This window comes from Ictidomys tridecemlineatus, chromosome 6, assembly GCF_052094955.1.
Source record: "Ictidomys tridecemlineatus isolate mIctTri1 chromosome 6, mIctTri1.hap1, whole genome shotgun sequence".
In the NCBI taxonomy this organism is placed as follows: domain Eukaryota; kingdom Metazoa; phylum Chordata; class Mammalia; order Rodentia; family Sciuridae; genus Ictidomys; species Ictidomys tridecemlineatus.
Window position 1 is genome coordinate 197,500,680 of NC_135482.1, and position 16,997 is coordinate 197,517,676.

At 56.5% G+C, this 16,997-nt stretch overlaps 1 protein-coding gene across 1 annotated transcript in view; it reads right to left on the reverse strand.

Annotated features, from left to right (window-relative positions):
* The window catches only part of Col4a1 (collagen type IV alpha 1 chain), a 127,574-nt gene that overhangs the window by 19,019 nt on the left and 91,558 nt on the right, over window positions 1–16,997 (reverse strand). Inside the window, exons 23-40 of the mRNA XM_078016335.1 lie at window positions 15,403–15,486; window positions 14,893–14,963; window positions 11,706–11,897; window positions 11,024–11,192; window positions 8,693–8,785; window positions 8,502–8,606; window positions 6,803–6,900; window positions 5,014–5,164; window positions 4,742–4,855; window positions 4,056–4,223; window positions 3,850–3,939; window positions 3,012–3,164; window positions 2,754–2,852; window positions 2,563–2,652; window positions 1,634–1,773; window positions 1,192–1,318; window positions 1,023–1,103; window positions 491–589 (exon numbers count right to left, since the gene is read on the reverse strand). Of these exons, the coding sequence (XP_077872461.1) occupies window positions 491–589; window positions 1,023–1,103; window positions 1,192–1,318; window positions 1,634–1,773; window positions 2,563–2,652; window positions 2,754–2,852; window positions 3,012–3,164; window positions 3,850–3,939; window positions 4,056–4,223; window positions 4,742–4,855; window positions 5,014–5,164; window positions 6,803–6,900; window positions 8,502–8,606; window positions 8,693–8,785; window positions 11,024–11,192; window positions 11,706–11,897; window positions 14,893–14,963; window positions 15,403–15,486 (2,124 nt within the window). The remainder of the gene's footprint in view (window positions 1–490; window positions 590–1,022; window positions 1,104–1,191; window positions 1,319–1,633; window positions 1,774–2,562; window positions 2,653–2,753; window positions 2,853–3,011; window positions 3,165–3,849; window positions 3,940–4,055; window positions 4,224–4,741; window positions 4,856–5,013; window positions 5,165–6,802; window positions 6,901–8,501; window positions 8,607–8,692; window positions 8,786–11,023; window positions 11,193–11,705; window positions 11,898–14,892; window positions 14,964–15,402; window positions 15,487–16,997) is intronic.

Genomic DNA, 16,997 nt, shown 5'->3' on the forward strand with positions numbered 1-16,997 from the left:
GAGTTTGCCCCCTCGCACAACACAGCATACATGACTGCACTGTCACAGCTGATGCTGGTTCTGGGTCCAAGTTGCAGCCCTCCCATCAATGACAGGAGCAGATTCAGGGGCCCCATCTCACGCACTGCTTCTCAAATGGACAAGAGGCTGGGCAGAGTGGAATCTTGCTTTTGTTTCCGTTCTGTTTTATCCTGACAAATGCCAGGGAGACGGGGAAGGAGAGCATCCCACCTGAGCCCAGGCCTAAGCGCCCAGGGCTGTGCCTGCCTCCTAGCCTCCCCACCAAGCCCTGCTACTTCAGGCAGGTGAGCAGATTTGTGAACAAGGCCCCCTTCCCCATCTGGTCCTGCCCACAAGTCCACGTCAGGGCTTCAACAGTCACAGGGACACAGCAGAGGCACCGCTGGTGACCTGCTCCTCTCACTCCGTGTGGTACAAAGGTCTCCTTATGGCAATGCACACTCGGGAGGGGAGTGGGGGTCGGAGATACCTGGTTCGCCCTTCTCTCCTGCCGATCCTGGAATTCCGTCACTGCCTGGCTCCCCTTTCTGTCCGGCTGGGCCTGTGGGGCCAGGCTGCCCAGGAAGACCTAGAGAAATTCCACAGTCCCTCAGGAAGCTCTCACAGCACCCTGGTCTGCATGCCAACTGTCCTTCAGACATCCCCAGGACACTCCCTCCTGGGTTTACTTGGAGTCCCTGAGGTCAACTCTGACGACCTTTAGCGGGGACCCACTGTGCTGCTCACAAGATGTGACCTGACCCTCAGGCACAGGTGAGAATGGGGAGAAGATGCCCAAAGCACCAAGAAACTGCTTGGAGACTGGTCCTGGTGCCTTACAAGGAGTAAGCCCCTGGAAAGACCCTGCAGGACCCCAGATTTGATGCTCATCTGGAAAACGGAGGGTGGGACGGCTGACCCCCGGCCCCACCGCAGCACCCAGGGCCCAGTCTCTCTGGGATGGGAACTCCCTGCGGCTGCAGTTCCCCATGTTCCCCATCTATGTCCCCGGGGGTCTCTACCTGCTTCTCCTTTGACACCAGGGACACCGTCCAGTCCTGGAAGGCCTTTGTCACCCTTCTCCCCAGGCAACCCAGGGCTTCCTGAGGAAAACACAAAATTCCAGAATGGCCCATGAGCCTGAGTGCAGTGTCTGTGCACCACCCGCTAAGGGGGAGGCCGGCCACCTACCTGGGTAACCAACGCTCCCTGGAGACCCCTTGGGGCCCGGAGACCCCGGCATTCCCGGAATCCCGATGCTGCCCTTCTCGCCCTTCTCGCCAGGGCTTCCCGGGAACCCTGCTGCTCCCTGGTCTCCCTACAGGGTGGAACGAGGCCTGTTAACTTCCCGCCTGTCCCCGGCGCACGTCTGTAGGCACTCTGGACAAGAGTGCACACTAGGTCTTATCTCCACACTCCTCACCAAAGAACCAAAGTCTGCTTCTGAAGAAAGGGAGAACTGGCCACCCTCCCCTCTCAACAAGTTTCTAGATTCTTCCTGGGGGCGAGAGGCAGTGGGCGGGAGGGGTGGCGGCTTCCAGCTCCTTGGGAAGTGCCATGGGCTGCGATGCCCTGGCTGCGAGACTGTGGATGAAAACCCTCCAACACTCTGGGCAGACGCGGGGCCTGTTACCTTGTCGCCAGGCCGCCCAGGAATCCCAATGCCGGGCAGACCCGCCTGCCCCTTCTCTCCTTTGGCCCCTTTCTCTCCAGGCAAGCCGGGGACGCCCTGTGGGCCGGGGATGCCAGGCACGCCCTTTTCCCCAGGTGTTCCTGTAACACACACAGAGGCAACGGGAATGAGAACTGCTCGTGCCCACCGCAGCCGCAAGAGGCAAAAAACGTCAGCCAGGTCATCAACCCGCCAGTGATCCAGCTCTCTGTGACCCCAGAGTCACCGCAGAGCCAAACCAGGAAATGCCACCTTCTAAGAGGGTCATTTGATGCAAAGAGCTAAGTGCTTAAAATACTAACCAACGGCACAAAAAAACCACGTTTATATGTTTATTAACCAGAAATCAGAGGGCTTGTGAGATGCCGTGGAGTATAAAGTCAGGTGTGTTGGTACCAAGCTCACTTGTCAGGCAGAAGGAGGTGGCAGGAGCCCTGCAGAGAGGGGCAGATGGGTGCCCTCTCCCTGCCCATTCCAAGGCACCCGGGCAGCCTGCTGGTCTCAGTGCTCTGCCTCCCCCTGTGTCCCTGCTCTTTCTGGTTCTCTCCCTGGAGCAGACGCCTATGGGAAGGCGTGAAGGCAGAGCAGCCAGGGACCTGGAGGCCGAGATGCTAGTGCTGGTGGCCTGAGTGGGGAGCCAGAGTCTCCCGGGAGCCGCCAGCCCAGCAGCCAGGTCACTCTCAATGACGCACAGGAGAGTGCGGCAGGCTGGGCTTTGCTCTCTTACACTGAGAGGGTCTTTTGGCAAGGGTCATGGTGTCAACCAAATGCCCCATCCCTAGGCAGGGGCATTCGGAACTGAGGGGGTGACGCCCGCTGGTGAAGCAGGGCCACTCTGCAGACTCTCCCGCTGCCCACCCACATGTCCCCAGGGTCTTCACCCAGGTTACCTGGCAAGCCCATGCCACCAACCGCTCCTTTCGGTCCAGGGAGTCCCGGAGCCCCTGGTGTTCCACTTACGCCGGGGTCACCCTTAGGCCCTGGAATAACAGAGAAAAGTCGAGTAGGCCAACCCCGTTGGGAAGGGCAGGGTACCTCCTCAGCAGCACTCCGCCACACGGTAAGCCCGAGCTCCACCTACCTGGCTGTCCGGGGTGCCCAGCCTGCCCATCCTTCCCAGGCACTCCTGGCGTCCCAGGGTCTCCTCGGGATCCTTTGTCACCAGTGGGTCCAATTTGTCCTACGCATCACAGAAAAAACGATTAAGACCCACGTTTGTGTAGAAGGAGCCCACTGTAGGGACACAGGGTGGTTTGATTTGTTTATGGAGAACCAAATATCCCCCACACAGCTAGGCACATGGCTCCACCTTTGCGTTAAAGGCTTTCCTCCCACGCACCTTTTTCTCCTTGGTCTCCCTTCTGTCCCTTCATGCTGCCCATGTCCACTTTCTCCATAGACCCGGGTTTTCCAGGGAGCCCAACGTCCCCTTTGTCGCCTTTGAAGCCAGGGTCCCCCCTGGGTCCTGAGGAGCCTGGGAAGCCGTGGTCCCCTGCAGAGGAAAGAGAAGCAGCGGGTGAGGCCTGGCCCTGCCTCACAGACATGCGTATAAGGTTCGCCGTTCATCCAGCTCCTGGCAGCAACCAATGAGGCTGGGAAAAATTAAGGACCTATGCAAAAGGGGCATTAGGTGGCCAGTGCTGGAGTCACGTGGGAGAGTTTGACCCCAGGGAAACGAAGAACAAAGCCCATTTCGGAACTTCATCATTTGCTAATATTTCTAATACACTTCACTTGGCTAATTAGTTCAGATAATCACTTGTCTTTACCAGTCCTGTTCAGAGCACCCACACTTCCTAACAAGGTACAGAACAGGCATTTTCCCGTCCTACTCAGCAAATGCCCTTTTTGTTTTGTTTCACACTAATAGTCAATTTCTTTTTTAAAGAAAATTATTGTGGAACAGTTTCAAATAACATAAATAAAAATTAGGACTTGAAAAGAAGCCAGTCTTCAGGTCTGAAGACTCCACCACGTCCCACAGAAGGACCCAGCGCACCCTGAAGGAAGGCCCTGTGCCTGAGACTCAGTTCCCAGGAGAGGGGTCCTCCAGCCCTGGCTTCGCCCTCCGTACCTCTTCATCTGCCTCTCGGGATGCAACAAAGTGTGCCGCAAGGCCTGACCCCCAAGATGCTCAAGAAGGACACTCGGGGTGTGGGGTCTGCTGGCTCCCCTACCTTTTTCTCCAGGCAGTCCTGGGGCACCTGCAGGTCCTGGTGAGCCTGGCTGTCCTGGGGTCCCCATGACACCCATTTCTCCCTTGGGACCTGTGGCCAAAATGAAGGAGTGTGAACATTTCTGCACATGGAACATGAACAGTATGAGCTACGAGAGAAGGCGGGGAGACCGTCCCTCATCATCAACCCAGGCAGAAGCCACCCACCTGGGAACCCTGGAATTCCAGGTGTGCCCTGCTGTCCGGGGAGGCCAGGCAGCCCTGACTGTCCTGTGAGGCCGGGAAGTCCTTGGGAGCCTTTGTCTCCTTTAGGGCCGGGCATGTCGAGGCCTGGGAATCCAGGGAAGCCTTTCTCGCCTTTCACTCCAGGGGGACCTGCAGATGGGTAGAGCGAAGGTCACTTTGGAGCCCTGGCTCCTCCTTTCTGAAAGAAGCACGAGAGCAAGCCACCCTCGGGGCCCTGAATGACACCAGCGATGAACGATGTCCCGAGAGAAGGGGCCACCCCTTCCCGCCCCCAGTGTCACGGTCACAGGACAGGTGTCACTGCAGGCTCTGCCCGACTCCCCTGCACCACCATGTTCTAAGGGGATTCTTATAAAGTCTCGGTCTGTGTTTCCAGCAACCTCTTAAGCCTGCTGTGCAAACACTACATGGAGTATACAACTGAGAGAGCTTTGACACATACACCAATCTCACGGGGAGGAAAACAATAGAAATCTGTGACTCCGTGTTTAAGCAAACGACCAAACCCACTTCACAAACTAGAATTTCCCTTCTTCCCTTCACTTCGGAAATTGTGCTTCTCCCTCCTCAATGGCAGCTGCGTGTCTGCATCGTCTCCCGGCCCATTGTGCTTGGGGAAGGGACCGGTCAAGAGAAGGGCACTTTACCTGATGACCCTGGTGGTCCCTGCCCTCCAGGCGGGCCCATAACTCCAGGGGGGCCTATTCCGGGAGCTCCAGGGGGTCCTGCTGGGCCTTGTACTCCAGGGGGTCCGGGGTCACCTGGAAGGGGATGATCATACACATTCCATACCACACGCAGGCCACCCGCACCCGAGCACCACTCAGAACCTAGGTCTCCATCAGCCATTCAGCACAGGTGCCCCGGGGTGAGAAACAGACCCCGTCCTCAACATAGTCCAGACCCATGTGCAAGTTACCTCTGATCCCCTGAAGCCCAGGTGGGCCGATGGCCCCGTGTTCTCCAGGAACGCCTGGTCCTCCGATGTTGCCTTTCTCCCCCGGTGTGCCAGGAATGCCGGGAAGACCTGGAAGTCCCTTGAGTCCTGGCAGACCAATGCCAGGTTCTCCCTGAAAGTCCCCAAAGCAGAAGAAGCAAATCAGTCGGCAACGTCAATATCTTTACCCAGTCAGCAGTGCAGAGGTCAACTTGGCTGATGCGGCCAGCATGTGGGTGAGAGCAACATCTGTTCTACCCTTCTGCATCGTCTGCAAAGCTTCCCCACAGCAGTTGTTTCCTGCCAACCTCCCCACAAGCCCTGGATGCAGGTAACAAAGGAGGACAATCCAGACACTGCACCAGTATCCTGGCCCTCTCAGCCCCTTGGCTCTGCCTTCTTGAACCTGGGATGAAGAGCTGACCCTGAGCAGCCAACAAAACCCACGACAATCTGTGACTGATGGATGGACACCTTCTTAAGAGCTGGCCACTTCCAGAGTGGGTCCAGAGTCCGCTTACCCAGTTTTTTATACAAAGGAGGCTCTCATGGCAAATCAACATGCAGAACGACTGCATGAATCAAGGGCTTGGACAAGGTGATTAAAAATAAGGGAAGTATCTTTGTTGGCCGAGTGTGCAATCAAGATAAGGGTGCAGGTGGGCATTAAGCCACAGTGCCCAGCTGGGCCACCCAAGGGACAACCTACAGAAGAGGAGTGTTTGGGCATCAGTGGGCCTTGGCAGCTGCCCGTGTCTGGGAGGAAGCTTCCCAAAGGGAAGGAAGTCCATCCCAGCGCTTCCTGGAAAGGCTGGGTATTTTAGGTCATCAGCAAATCCTTCCGGAGCCATTAAGTTACGGGCCTCGTGTCTATGAGGCCATCCACATGCCACCAGAGTCAACTAGTTGCTCAATCCAATTGCATCGAATCACACAAACTTCTTTGGTCACTGCTGCTCAGAACAGGGACGCCCAGGGCTGGATGTTTCCCAGGGTGAAGGGCCCAGGTCACACTGGGGCACAGCTGCCTCTGCACACCTGCTGTCCCCGAGAGAACGTGAATGGGCCCAGGCTGGCTCCACCACAGCATAGGTTATCCAGCGACCGTGGCCCTTTCTCCTGCCTCGTGCCAATGCCTTCTAGCAACTTCCTTTGTCTCTTACGCTCTGAACAGGAATGGACACGATCACAGTCACTTCACTTACTGAGGGGACTTCAGGCCTGGGCAAGCTGGAGCAGAAGGACATCTGAGGGCAAGGAGACCCTCAAGTCACAGCAGCCCTGCCCTGGTGACAGTGGCAACCTGGGAAGGGGTCTTCCTGCTGTCCACTAGGGGTGGAAGTGCTCTTGGGCCTCAAGGCTAGAATCCAGGGCTGCTGCTGCTCGTGGTCCTGCCGGGCACGGGGCACCCTCCCACCATGGCCAGAATGTGCACAGCGTGTGGCTGAGGACCCTGCAGTGGCCCTCTGTGGTGGCTGTGGCTTCTTGTAGCACAGTGGCTCCCAAACAGCTTCACCTGCCACTCACCACAAGAAGCACATTTCACCTGAGACCTGCATAGCACAGGCGAGAAACTGTCATAAAACTGAAACATGTCATGAAATCGAAACAACCATCTCCCTCAAAAAGCTCCCTCCGTGTGCCACGGGCTCTGCTGTTCTCCACTCTACTCTGTCACGAACCCTAAAGCTCACACTGGCCCCACTGTCCTGAGATTCATAACGCACGTTCAGGGTGTCCAGTCAGTACCCAGGGAATGCTCAGTACCCACCTTCTGGCCCTGCAAACCGGGGCTGCCAGGTAAGCCATTAAACCCTGGGCGACCTGGACTCCCGGGAGCGCCCACGTCTCCAGGTAAGCCATCGACACCTGCGAAGTGAAGGAGACCATTACAGCCACCCGCCTCTCCCCACTCTTCACTTCCTTCCCAGGGGCCCAGGTGTCCTGGGCTGACGAGCTGGCCGTGACCATGAAGCCTTGGGAGGTGGCTCTCAGAGGGAGGAGAGGCCACCCTGGCCGTGGGGTGCAGGACACGCAGCCAGGACCCTCCAGCCCCGTGCCCCGTCCCCTGCCCCTTCTCACCCCCTCCTTTCCGGTCCCTTTGCTTACTCTCTTCTTTCTCATCTTTCCTGTCCAACTCGTCCAAAACAGTGCCCACTGGGCACTGCACCCCCCAGAGGCCTGAAGACACTCTGACCCAAGGTGTGGCATCAGAGGACAGCTCCACCCCCCGGGAGCAGAGCCGGCAGCTCCAGCCCAGACCCACCACGTCAGACTGCGTCTCAACAAGAGCCCCATTCCTCGGCCTCACTACAGCTTGGGCAGCTCTGCAGACACGGCTCTCGGATGAGGCTGCAGCCACACTGCAGCCCCTGGAACAGTCGGGCCTCACCGCAGAGGGTCCCATGGCCTTTCTACAACTGGCTACATGGTACGGGTGGCCGCCCAGCTTGGAGAGCGCAGGCTTAGAGCCCCCACGCGCAGTGTGAAGTCTACCACACTCGCTGGGGCACTGGTCGCACACCAGGCCTGAAGGCCAGGGGCCCTAACCACCCACTCAGGACCCACGTCCCAAGAAATTCCTTCCACATGGGAAAGGCTTATGATTAAGAAGACTCCCCCCATGTGAACAACTGTGCGGTGCTCACAGGGGATTCAGTGCCCTCCGTGAGCGGGGAGGGGGCCTTAGCATTGGCTCTCATTCTCTCTCTCTCTCTCCCCCTCCCTCTGCACCCTCTCCCTCTTTCTCTCTGTGTCTTTTAAGACAGTCTCACTAAGTCTCACTAAGGGTGGACTCAAACGCGTCATTCTCCTGCCTCTAGCTCCTAAGAAGCTGGGTTTACCGGCGTGCGCCACCCTGGGCCAGCATCTGCTGGGACATCAGGGTCTTCTGCCCGTGAGCCCTGAAGGAGGGAGCCCCTGAGCGGGGTCGGTGTCATGCGGCTCTTGGGGGAAAGGGGCAGCTCTTGTCTAGAACGGCAGTCGAGGTGGGACTCCCCTCCTCCCAGTTCTCAGCCAGAGTCCTGTGGGGACCCCTGAGAACAAGCCCCCACATTTCCCTGCACCCCCCCAGGCCATCCCCCTACTCAAGCCAACAAGGGCAGGGCTCGGACGGTCCGTCTGCACTGCCCAGGGAGACCCCCTTGGAGGCCAGAGCAGGTAGCTGGGCCCGGCTGGAGCACACCTCTCCCGAGCCACCTCCTTCCCAAGCAGACCCTCCACAGAGGGGACTTCCCACCTGAGTGGTGGGATCCCCACCCTCAAAGCAGTGTGGACCCATGAGAGCCACCAGCATCAGGCACCAACTCTGGTGTCCTGGAGGCTGCTGCTTCCTCTCCCCAGAGCCTCCTCCAGGATGAGAGCAGAAACCACACCCGCTGCTGCTGACCGGCGGAGGACAGAAGAGGCCTGCAGCCCGCCTGGGCCCATGGCCAGAGCACGGCCCCCCACTGGGGCTCATGGCACTTTACCTTTGGGGCCGGGAGGCCCAGGAAATCCAATCCCCGGCTGGCCTACAGAGCCCTTCTCTCCTGGGAGGCCTGGCCGTCCAGGGGTTCCAGGGAAGCCTCGGTCACCTGCAGGGAGGTAGGCCCGGGGTCAGCATGAGAGGAACATGAGGGAGCCCCCACCGTGACCAGGTGAGCTGGAACTGGAACCGTACCTTGGGGCCCTGGGAATCCCGGGGACCCTGGGAGGCCCTCTGCTCCTGGGGGTCCAGGTAAGGGGACCACCTTGCCTGCTTCACCCTTGGGACCTGAGAAGAAAGAACAAAGCAGTGAGACGTGACTGGTGGCCGCCACACCCAGCTCAGGTGCACGGCACCGGGCACACCCCCGGGGGCACGCGTTCCCCCACCCCTTCCCTCTAGGCTTCCAGAGTCTTTCAGAGAACGGCTTCTCTCCCCAGAGCGTATTTCAAATGACCAAGATGTGCTCAACAGGAATTCCTTAAGAGTTCCAAATCACAGCCTACAGAAAACGTCGCACCATCTACCAGACTAAAAGTGAGATGGCCCTGGGTCCTTTCTTAATTAGTTTGTCTCAAAAAACAAAATATTTCCTGTTCTTGCTCTTCCTCAGACAGACCCAGCGCGTCGCTTTCAGGTTGGCCTCAATTCTGCACACTTGAGGGCCGCTTGTCTACACAGCATGGCAAGTGGGTGGTGGTGCAACATCCTCCGCCTGCAGCTGTGCGGTGGGGGTTCTGAGCCGCCAGGACAGCACAGGGACCCTCTCTACCTGCAGCCTTGGGTACAGCCATGCTGGGGCCAGGAGATCTACTGGGGGTTGATGGGCTGTCAGAAAAGAAACCTGGGATCCCCTCCAGGCACGTGCAGGGACCCCTTCCGTACAGGAGTTCCAGGTAAGTGAATGTCCAGGAATGGCCAGCATGTCTGGCTACAGACTGGGAGGTGACCAGCCTCAGCACAAAGTTGCTACCGGTGCTACCTCAGGGGTCAGGCTTTGATGATCACCAAATAAACTTGTCCCTGGGGGATCAGAGCCAGTTTCTAATCCAGACCCTGACAGGATCTAGATGGCGAGGAACATTCCAGCATGCAGACAACTGCCCAGCACACTGGACGCCCCCCTTCAGGAAGCTCTTCCCACCACACTGCATAAACAAATAAGCACCTCGTCTGATTCCTCCAGGGTTTGTTCCTGGTCAAAAAGAAAGTCTAGCTCCTGTGTGCAGCTGCGGAAGTTGGTAGTGCCACAAGCCCGAAGCACACAGGATTTGCTGGGCTCAGAATCACGAGAAAAGAGCAGGAGATGAGACTGCAGGTCTCTCCGCCTGGCTCCCTGGGGTCTTCCTGGTCACCCGAGTACTGGAGTTGGGAGAGACTTCTCTGGGATGCTCACTTAACAAAGACCAAGGTGGAAATCCTGACAGAGCCCAGGAGGCGCTGAGTGTCCAGCCACCGGCGAGCGAACATGGAGGGACAGGGGCTCCGCCCGTACCTCCAGACCCCATCAAGGTGCCGTGCTGGAAGCCTGCGGCCCTCGTGGGGACAGGAGTTGATGCAACCTGGGCTAACTCTGTGGCTAGGGGCAGACTCGGCAGATGTGTGGGTAAGAAGGTCACAGAACCGTGGCTCCCACGCTGTCCTCCTTGGGGACTTCCATCACCCAGTAGCTTGTTACCACGTTGTTCAAAGCTTACTAGTCACACAGTTTCAATCACCCTGAGTCCTTCATCAACCTTTGCAACTTGTTAAAAGCGTCCTGGTAAAGCACCGTCCTGCCTCCTCCGTGCACGAGCCAGGCCAGCGCTGCCCTTCTCGTTCCAGGACTGGCTAGGGAAGGGGTGCGTGTCTGTCGACTGGAATCACAGTGAGCTAACACATCACTGAGTGCCCATCCCTGAGAGGCTGAGCACCCCTTTCCCCAGGCTCCGAGAGAAGCCAGGTCTTGGTCATGGAGAGCAGAGGATGACGTGGGAAGACACATGGAGTCCCTGCTGTGGGTTCTCTGACCAACCCCAGGTCGGGGAGCACAGGGCAGGACCAAGGCTGTCCTTCCACGCTCTTGCCAATACCTAGCATCGTGCTTATGTTAACCACTCAAAAAACAGTCAGCTGATGGCTGAAAGGAACAGAGTTAAACACAACCAGGACCCGGGGCTGCTGAGGCACCAGGCACCAGGCACCGCCTGTTGGTGCAGAGTCGGGACCACGTTGCTTGGGTCACATGGAAGCCAAAATGAACAGAAATGAAGAGAAAAACTGGCCTGTGTTTTGGTAACCTCCACATCAAAGCTGGCTTCAGCTTTACATAGCTACACTTATTTATAAGGAAACCCACGCATGACTTCAGGTTCTTTCAGGACCGACGCCTTGCCTGGCCCGTTCCATATGTGAGAAGTGAAGAGAGCCGACAGGGGCTCGCCCAGGTCACACCCCTCTCTCCGGAGGAACTAAAGCCAGGTATGTGCCTGTCTCCCCAACCCCGGGGTCTCTGCGCCTCAAGGGTCTCAGGGTCTCAAGCCTCACCTGGCAGGCCAGGGGACCCAGGGTTTCCAGGAAAACCTGGTTGTCCTTTGTCACCAACAGGACCAATAGGACCAAATCCGGGAGGCCCGGGGGGGCCGATGTCACCACGGCTGCCGGGAAAGCCAGCTCCTCCAGGGGGACCACGTTCTCCCTTCAATCCCACGGAGCCCTGAAGTGACAAGAAGAAAGGAGAAGGTATCAGGGGCAGGCGGACACTGCGTCTGCGGTAAGTCAGTGGCTTCCACTGTTCCCCAGCCCACGAGGCAGCCTGCAGTCAGCGAGTGAACGCGGCACTCCCTCCTACGTCAAGCAGTCACCCCACTGCCACCAAACCCCGCAGAAGAGACACTGGCAGGGCAAGAGAGCCACGCCGCCATCCTCTGTCAAATGACAACGTGAACTTGGTGAACTTTAAATGAGCCTCCATCAAAGACCAAAAGACGGCAAAACACATTTACTCAGTCCCCCAAAAGTCAGAAGAGACTCCTCGGTCACCACCTGGTCAGTCAGTGGGACACCATCGACCCCCAGTTTACCCACTTAGCTGGTTCGGGAGCCTTGAAATAAACCCACACCCACCAGTCACCACCCGAAGACACCACGCAGTGAGACCTCACTCATCACGTCTCCGTTCTCAGATCCCTACCGGGAAATGCGCGTCAGAGTCAGGAAGTAAACGTACCGGGGAGCCCTTGGGGCCTGGAAGACCTGGATGGCCGTCTCTCCCAGGGGACCCTGCTCTCCCTGGCATGCCGGGCTGTCCTGGGAAGCCGGGGTCTCCTTTGTCGCCTTTGAGTCGCATGTCGAAGTAAATCTCGCCAGGCTCTCCCTTGGCGCCGGGCGGGCCCATCAGCCCTGGTGCACCTTGAGGCCCCTAGGAGAACAAAGCCGTGATGCCACACGAGAACCCGCCCCAGGGCACCCAACCTCCGCCAGCCACCTTTATGGAAAACTGTCACCCACCTAGCTCTTGCCACCCACACTCCAGAAGGCAGCCAGCAGCTCCTCAACAGATCCCTGGTCTGACCCACTTTTGTAGTTTTCCTAAAACCCATCAGTGTCTTGGGCATTCCAAGCAGGGACAAGGTGGGACAGGGCGTGTCACTGGCACCCAGCTCTGGGAACGTCCTGGCGTGACTTTCTTTTCCCTTATGACTGTCAATCCTTCATGACGATGTTTTAGCAACTGTTGGAGGCATCTCTATGTGGTTCCTGAACCCCCAAACTAGAGCCACAGCTTCTGGGGGCAGACGGTGGCTGGAGTGTCAACGGGGTTGGGGACAGCCATTGTTCTGTCTGTCTGGGCATTATTAGAATTGCCCAGGTTTCCTTTTGGGATCACACCCTGATTCCGGAAGAGATAGGCCTGCCAGGGCACCGTGAAGGAACGGGGAAGTGAGAAGTCAGCTCTGTAATGGGTTATTTTAAGAAGTTATTTGGACTTTCCCAAGACTGTCCCCAGAGACACCCTCAGAACATTTTCAGTTCCTGGAAAGTTGAATCTGCAAAGAACGTCTACGCCCACCACAGAGCCCTGGCTCACAGGGACAATGGCAGAGGTTTCACACCATTGTCCCGACTCTCAGGCCTGAGAAGGACCCCTGTAGGCTGCCTGCCAACTTCGCACCATTCCTTTGACTTTAATTCCTTCTCTAAAACTCCCGAAGGTTCTTTGATGTGAATCACATGCAGGCGCACACCCTGCGCTCTGTATACTTTCCACAAAAGGCGTTGGAAGACCAGGGACAGACCGATACTCTTACAACCTCTAGTTTTAAAAATGACACCTTCCACCATGTGTCTCCAACACTGAACGTGGAAAATGCTGACATGGTGACCTCTCAGAGCAGGGAGTGGACACTCAACCGCAAAGGCCATCCTGGGTGGTTATTCACAGCCTGAACACACAAACTCCCTGTGATCCGGCAAGGAGCCCGGCCTTTTAGTCCGTTAGTAGAGACATCATCAGTCAACACTCTATTGAGGGAGAAATGTAGAATTTTTTTTTTTAAGTGGCATTGGTGACCTTAGGACATCTCATGTGATTTGAGGCATAGAACATCTTGTTTCCAAACTGTTTCGGTGCTTTTGGACCCACATCCCTTCAGATGGATGCTAGGAAATCAAATGGTCCCTTGAAAGCTTCACATGGGCCTCATTAACTTCGCATGGGCACCCCCCTGCGCTTCCTGCCTCAGAGGGGGGTGCCACTGGGGAAAGTGGACACCCCAGAGACCACAAACCTGCCGGGACTGGGCTTCTCAGCTCACTCGGGGGAGCGCCATCCCTTCCCAGAATCACCCAGCTTTCAAAAGACGACAACCCAGAAGTGCTCACTAAATCCAAAGAAAAACCAGGGCACTGCACCCGTCCACAGCAGTCTCCCCCTCAGGGTGTGGGCTGGGGGGTCACTTTTAGCCTCCAGCCAAATTCAAAATATGAGGACCACAATTTTGAGCTGGTTAAACCAAGGAGCTGTGATGTAGCCTCAATTGAGGAAAATCACTATCTTTCAAATTATTTGCTTATGAATCTGTTTTTAGGGGCTTTTCGGCTGCTGATGAAGCAGCGTGGACCCAGCCACTGCTGCGGTTTCGTTATTCCCTTCTTCACCTGATACCTCTGGACCACGCTTTTCTCTCCCCTCTTTCCTCTTCTTCCATTTTTGCTAGATTTGAGGGCTGGGGCTGGGCATCTGGCCTGGATTCCAGCCAGGGCCAAGGCAGGAAGCCCACCAGGAAATCCACTCAGATAAAGGCAGATGGACAGAGGTTAAAAGATCCTTTTCTGCTCCCTTCAAAGTCCTTCCAACTTTGATCCCCGCTACAGTCAGCTATTTGAACTTCTCATTTATTTAGAAATATTTTAAACAATTGCAACTTCTAACTCAGCTAGCTCCCCAGGCACCAGAGAGATTCTGGAAAGCAGAAGCCCAGGACCCAACTTCAAAAGGAGAAGCCACTACAGAATTCCAGCTGCTTCTCTCCTGATCCAGCTCACTTCTGCCCTGGCCTTCCTGTCGCAATGCTTCCAGGATTAGCTAAAGAAAACTAAAACTTTAAAGAGCTACATCAGAGGACAGAAGGCTAGAGATGTGACTCTCAATTTCAAACAAAAAGAAAAAAGGAATGAAAGGAATGAGCGAAACTGGCTAATGCCCGCAGAGCCCGGCCGCACCCAAGAAGCAAAAGGGCCACAGCCCTGAGATCTGCAGGCCTTGAAGCCGCGCTGATATGCATAATAAAACCTGCCTCTGTGTTTGAGATGACGTTTTTTCTCTTCCGTGTGATAACTTATTCTAAAACAAACTAGAAAGGCTAAGCTCTCCTGTGATGAACTGAAAGGCTTCATGTTGATGTGATCGAGATGTCTCCTTATAAATTCTTTTTTTTTTTAAAAAAGCATCTACGTAACAGATGTTGGTAATAGGAGGTCTCAACATGCAGGTCTGTAAAAGGAAGAATGAAAATACTTCAAATCTCTAGAGAGGAAATGGCCAGTTTTCCTCAGTCCCTGTACAGAGTCCCTGGTGAGAGCTGAGGTCATGTGTGGGGTGTCAGGAGCAGTGGTCACACAGAAGACAGAAGCTCAGCTCTGTCGTGGGGCCATCTGACTCAAGGACCCTGAGGCCTGTGGGAAGGACCAGATCACAGCTGGGTTCTGCTGGGATGAGGGGCCAGTGGGGGACGTGGTTCTACACTCCCCAGGCTTCTGCGTAGGCTCCATGTGAGAGCAGAGGAGGGCCACACAGCCACTCCAGACCCTCCCATGGCCACCGGCACAGGAGCCACGTGGGCAGATGCAGAAACTTGTGGCCTAGCTGGTTGCCTGGAGGCAACTTGCAGTGTGTGTGAACTCAGTTTACTCACAGGCAATCCTTCAAGACCATCCCTGCCGGGTAGACCTCTGTCGCCCTTGGCCCCTGGCTGTCCCGGAAAACCTTTCAAAAAAGACAAGAGCACAGCATCCATGAGACAATTCTTCAGAGCTTCTTTTCCCTGAGGTTCAATAGTGTAAAGTCTTGACACAAAGTGGATGGGCATTTGAAGACTGTCCAGAGAGTGACCATTAAAACACCCGAGGTGGGCTCAGAGGGGAACCTGAGCCACCCGAGCTGCAGTGTGACGCTGCCCTCAGCCCAGGGACACATGAGGTGCACCTTGGTGCAGAGTGAGAGAGCCACGTGCCACGTCCCTTCTGCTAGGACCTCCGTGGCAGGCCTCTTGGTGGCTGGCTGAGCACCTTCCTGGATGCAGGCTCACGCTGCCCTTGCTGTGCTCCCACTTTGCAGGAGAGCAGGGCTCTGGTGGAGCGGTCCCCCAGAGCGTCCACACACAGGGGGTAGTTCTGACCTGCTCCTTTCCATGCCTGGCCCTTACCGATTTCTCCTGGGGGACCCTGTGGCCCGGGCGGCCCTCGAAGTCCTTCTGTGTCACAGATGAGGCAGCTGTCTCCTTTCTGACCTAGAAGGAAGTTCAGGTACCTGTGAGAGGCATGTGAGCAGGAATCTCTGCAGGGTGAGGAGGGGAACGGCAGGTGGCTGTTACAGTGTCACGGTCACACCAGGCTCTGCCCGTCAGCGGCAGCCCCCTAGCACTCCCTGCTAGTGGTGGGACCCTGTGTCTACAGGTTCCTCCAGGGCGGCTGAATGCCCACTGCCCCCAGCACTCGCCGTGTGACCCTGCTGCATGTCTAGTGAGCCTTGTCCTTCTCCAGGCACAAGGAGAGGAGCTGAGCACCAAGAAGCCATGCAGGGACTTGGGCCTGCCTACCACCGGGGAAAGACTCGGCTACTGTGACTCCATCTCGCGTCCCAAGGCTTCCCGTCCCTTCCTCTCTGATTTACTGCACATGGGAAGTCGTGGACTTCTGAACTGTGTCCTGATTGAGGGGGTCACTGTGAAGAAGCAGCTCCAGAAGCCGGAATGGATACTGAACTGACATCGAGGACGTGAGGAGAGATCGGAGCACAGAGAGCGAGAGGTCGCCCTGCTTTGAAACCTCACCCTCTTAAGCCGTGATCTGCAAACTAAGTTCAAAGGCCCTCTGGGGTCTTAGATCCTCACTGTCTGGCTTCTGGGAACATCTGGCTTCCAGGCACGACAGGGAGCAAGGGCTGTGGAAGACGTCACCCGAGGGAGCACCAAGAGGCCCACCCACATCGCCCCCGCCTCGCCCTGACCGGCAGCCCTGAGCATGGCTGGAGCCCACCCATCCCCGAAGCCCGTGCAAGATGTGGGAACAGGAGCCCCAGGCCAGCCCATCTCCCTGAAGTGTGCAGGACACACATGGTGTCATTCTGTGTTCTCCCAGGAGAGAGGACAGGAGCCCATCGTGGGCTGGACACCAGGCAGCCAGCTGTGGGACTCTGTGGGCATCCCTGCTCCTACGGCTGGAGGTGGGGCAGGCAACAGTGCTGCACCAGAGCACACAGACCTGGGCAGAAAGACGCCCTCCATCAGGGAAGGACGAATACGGTCACCGGATAAAGAGCTCTGGCCACTGGGTGTCCTAAAATGGAACTGCACACCTCAGAGAGTAGTGAACACCTGGCCATGAGAGGGCCCCCCCAAAAGGGAATGACAAGCAGATTCTAACTCATGCCCCTGCAGACTTCTAAGATCACGTCCCTGCAGGCTCTGCAACCTAGGAGCCACCAGGATCCCACGGTGCACACTGCAGCTAGCTGTTCCCATGCAGTGTTATGCTTTAGGCTTTTGAAGACCAAAAATTCTTTACAATCCAAAGCCAGAAGTGGTACCCACGAGGGTGGATTTTACAAGGCAGCCTCCTGTTCTGCTTGTGGGTTAATAGGCATATAAACATCGGAATGCCATTGTTTATTCCACTTAAAGACCGGACCATCAATGCTGGGACAATCCACCCCTGTTCTCCAGATTTCTTAAGATAAATACATATCCTGTGTTGACGTTACAGCGGACCCTTGAAAGGGCTAAAGATAAAATTAACAGCC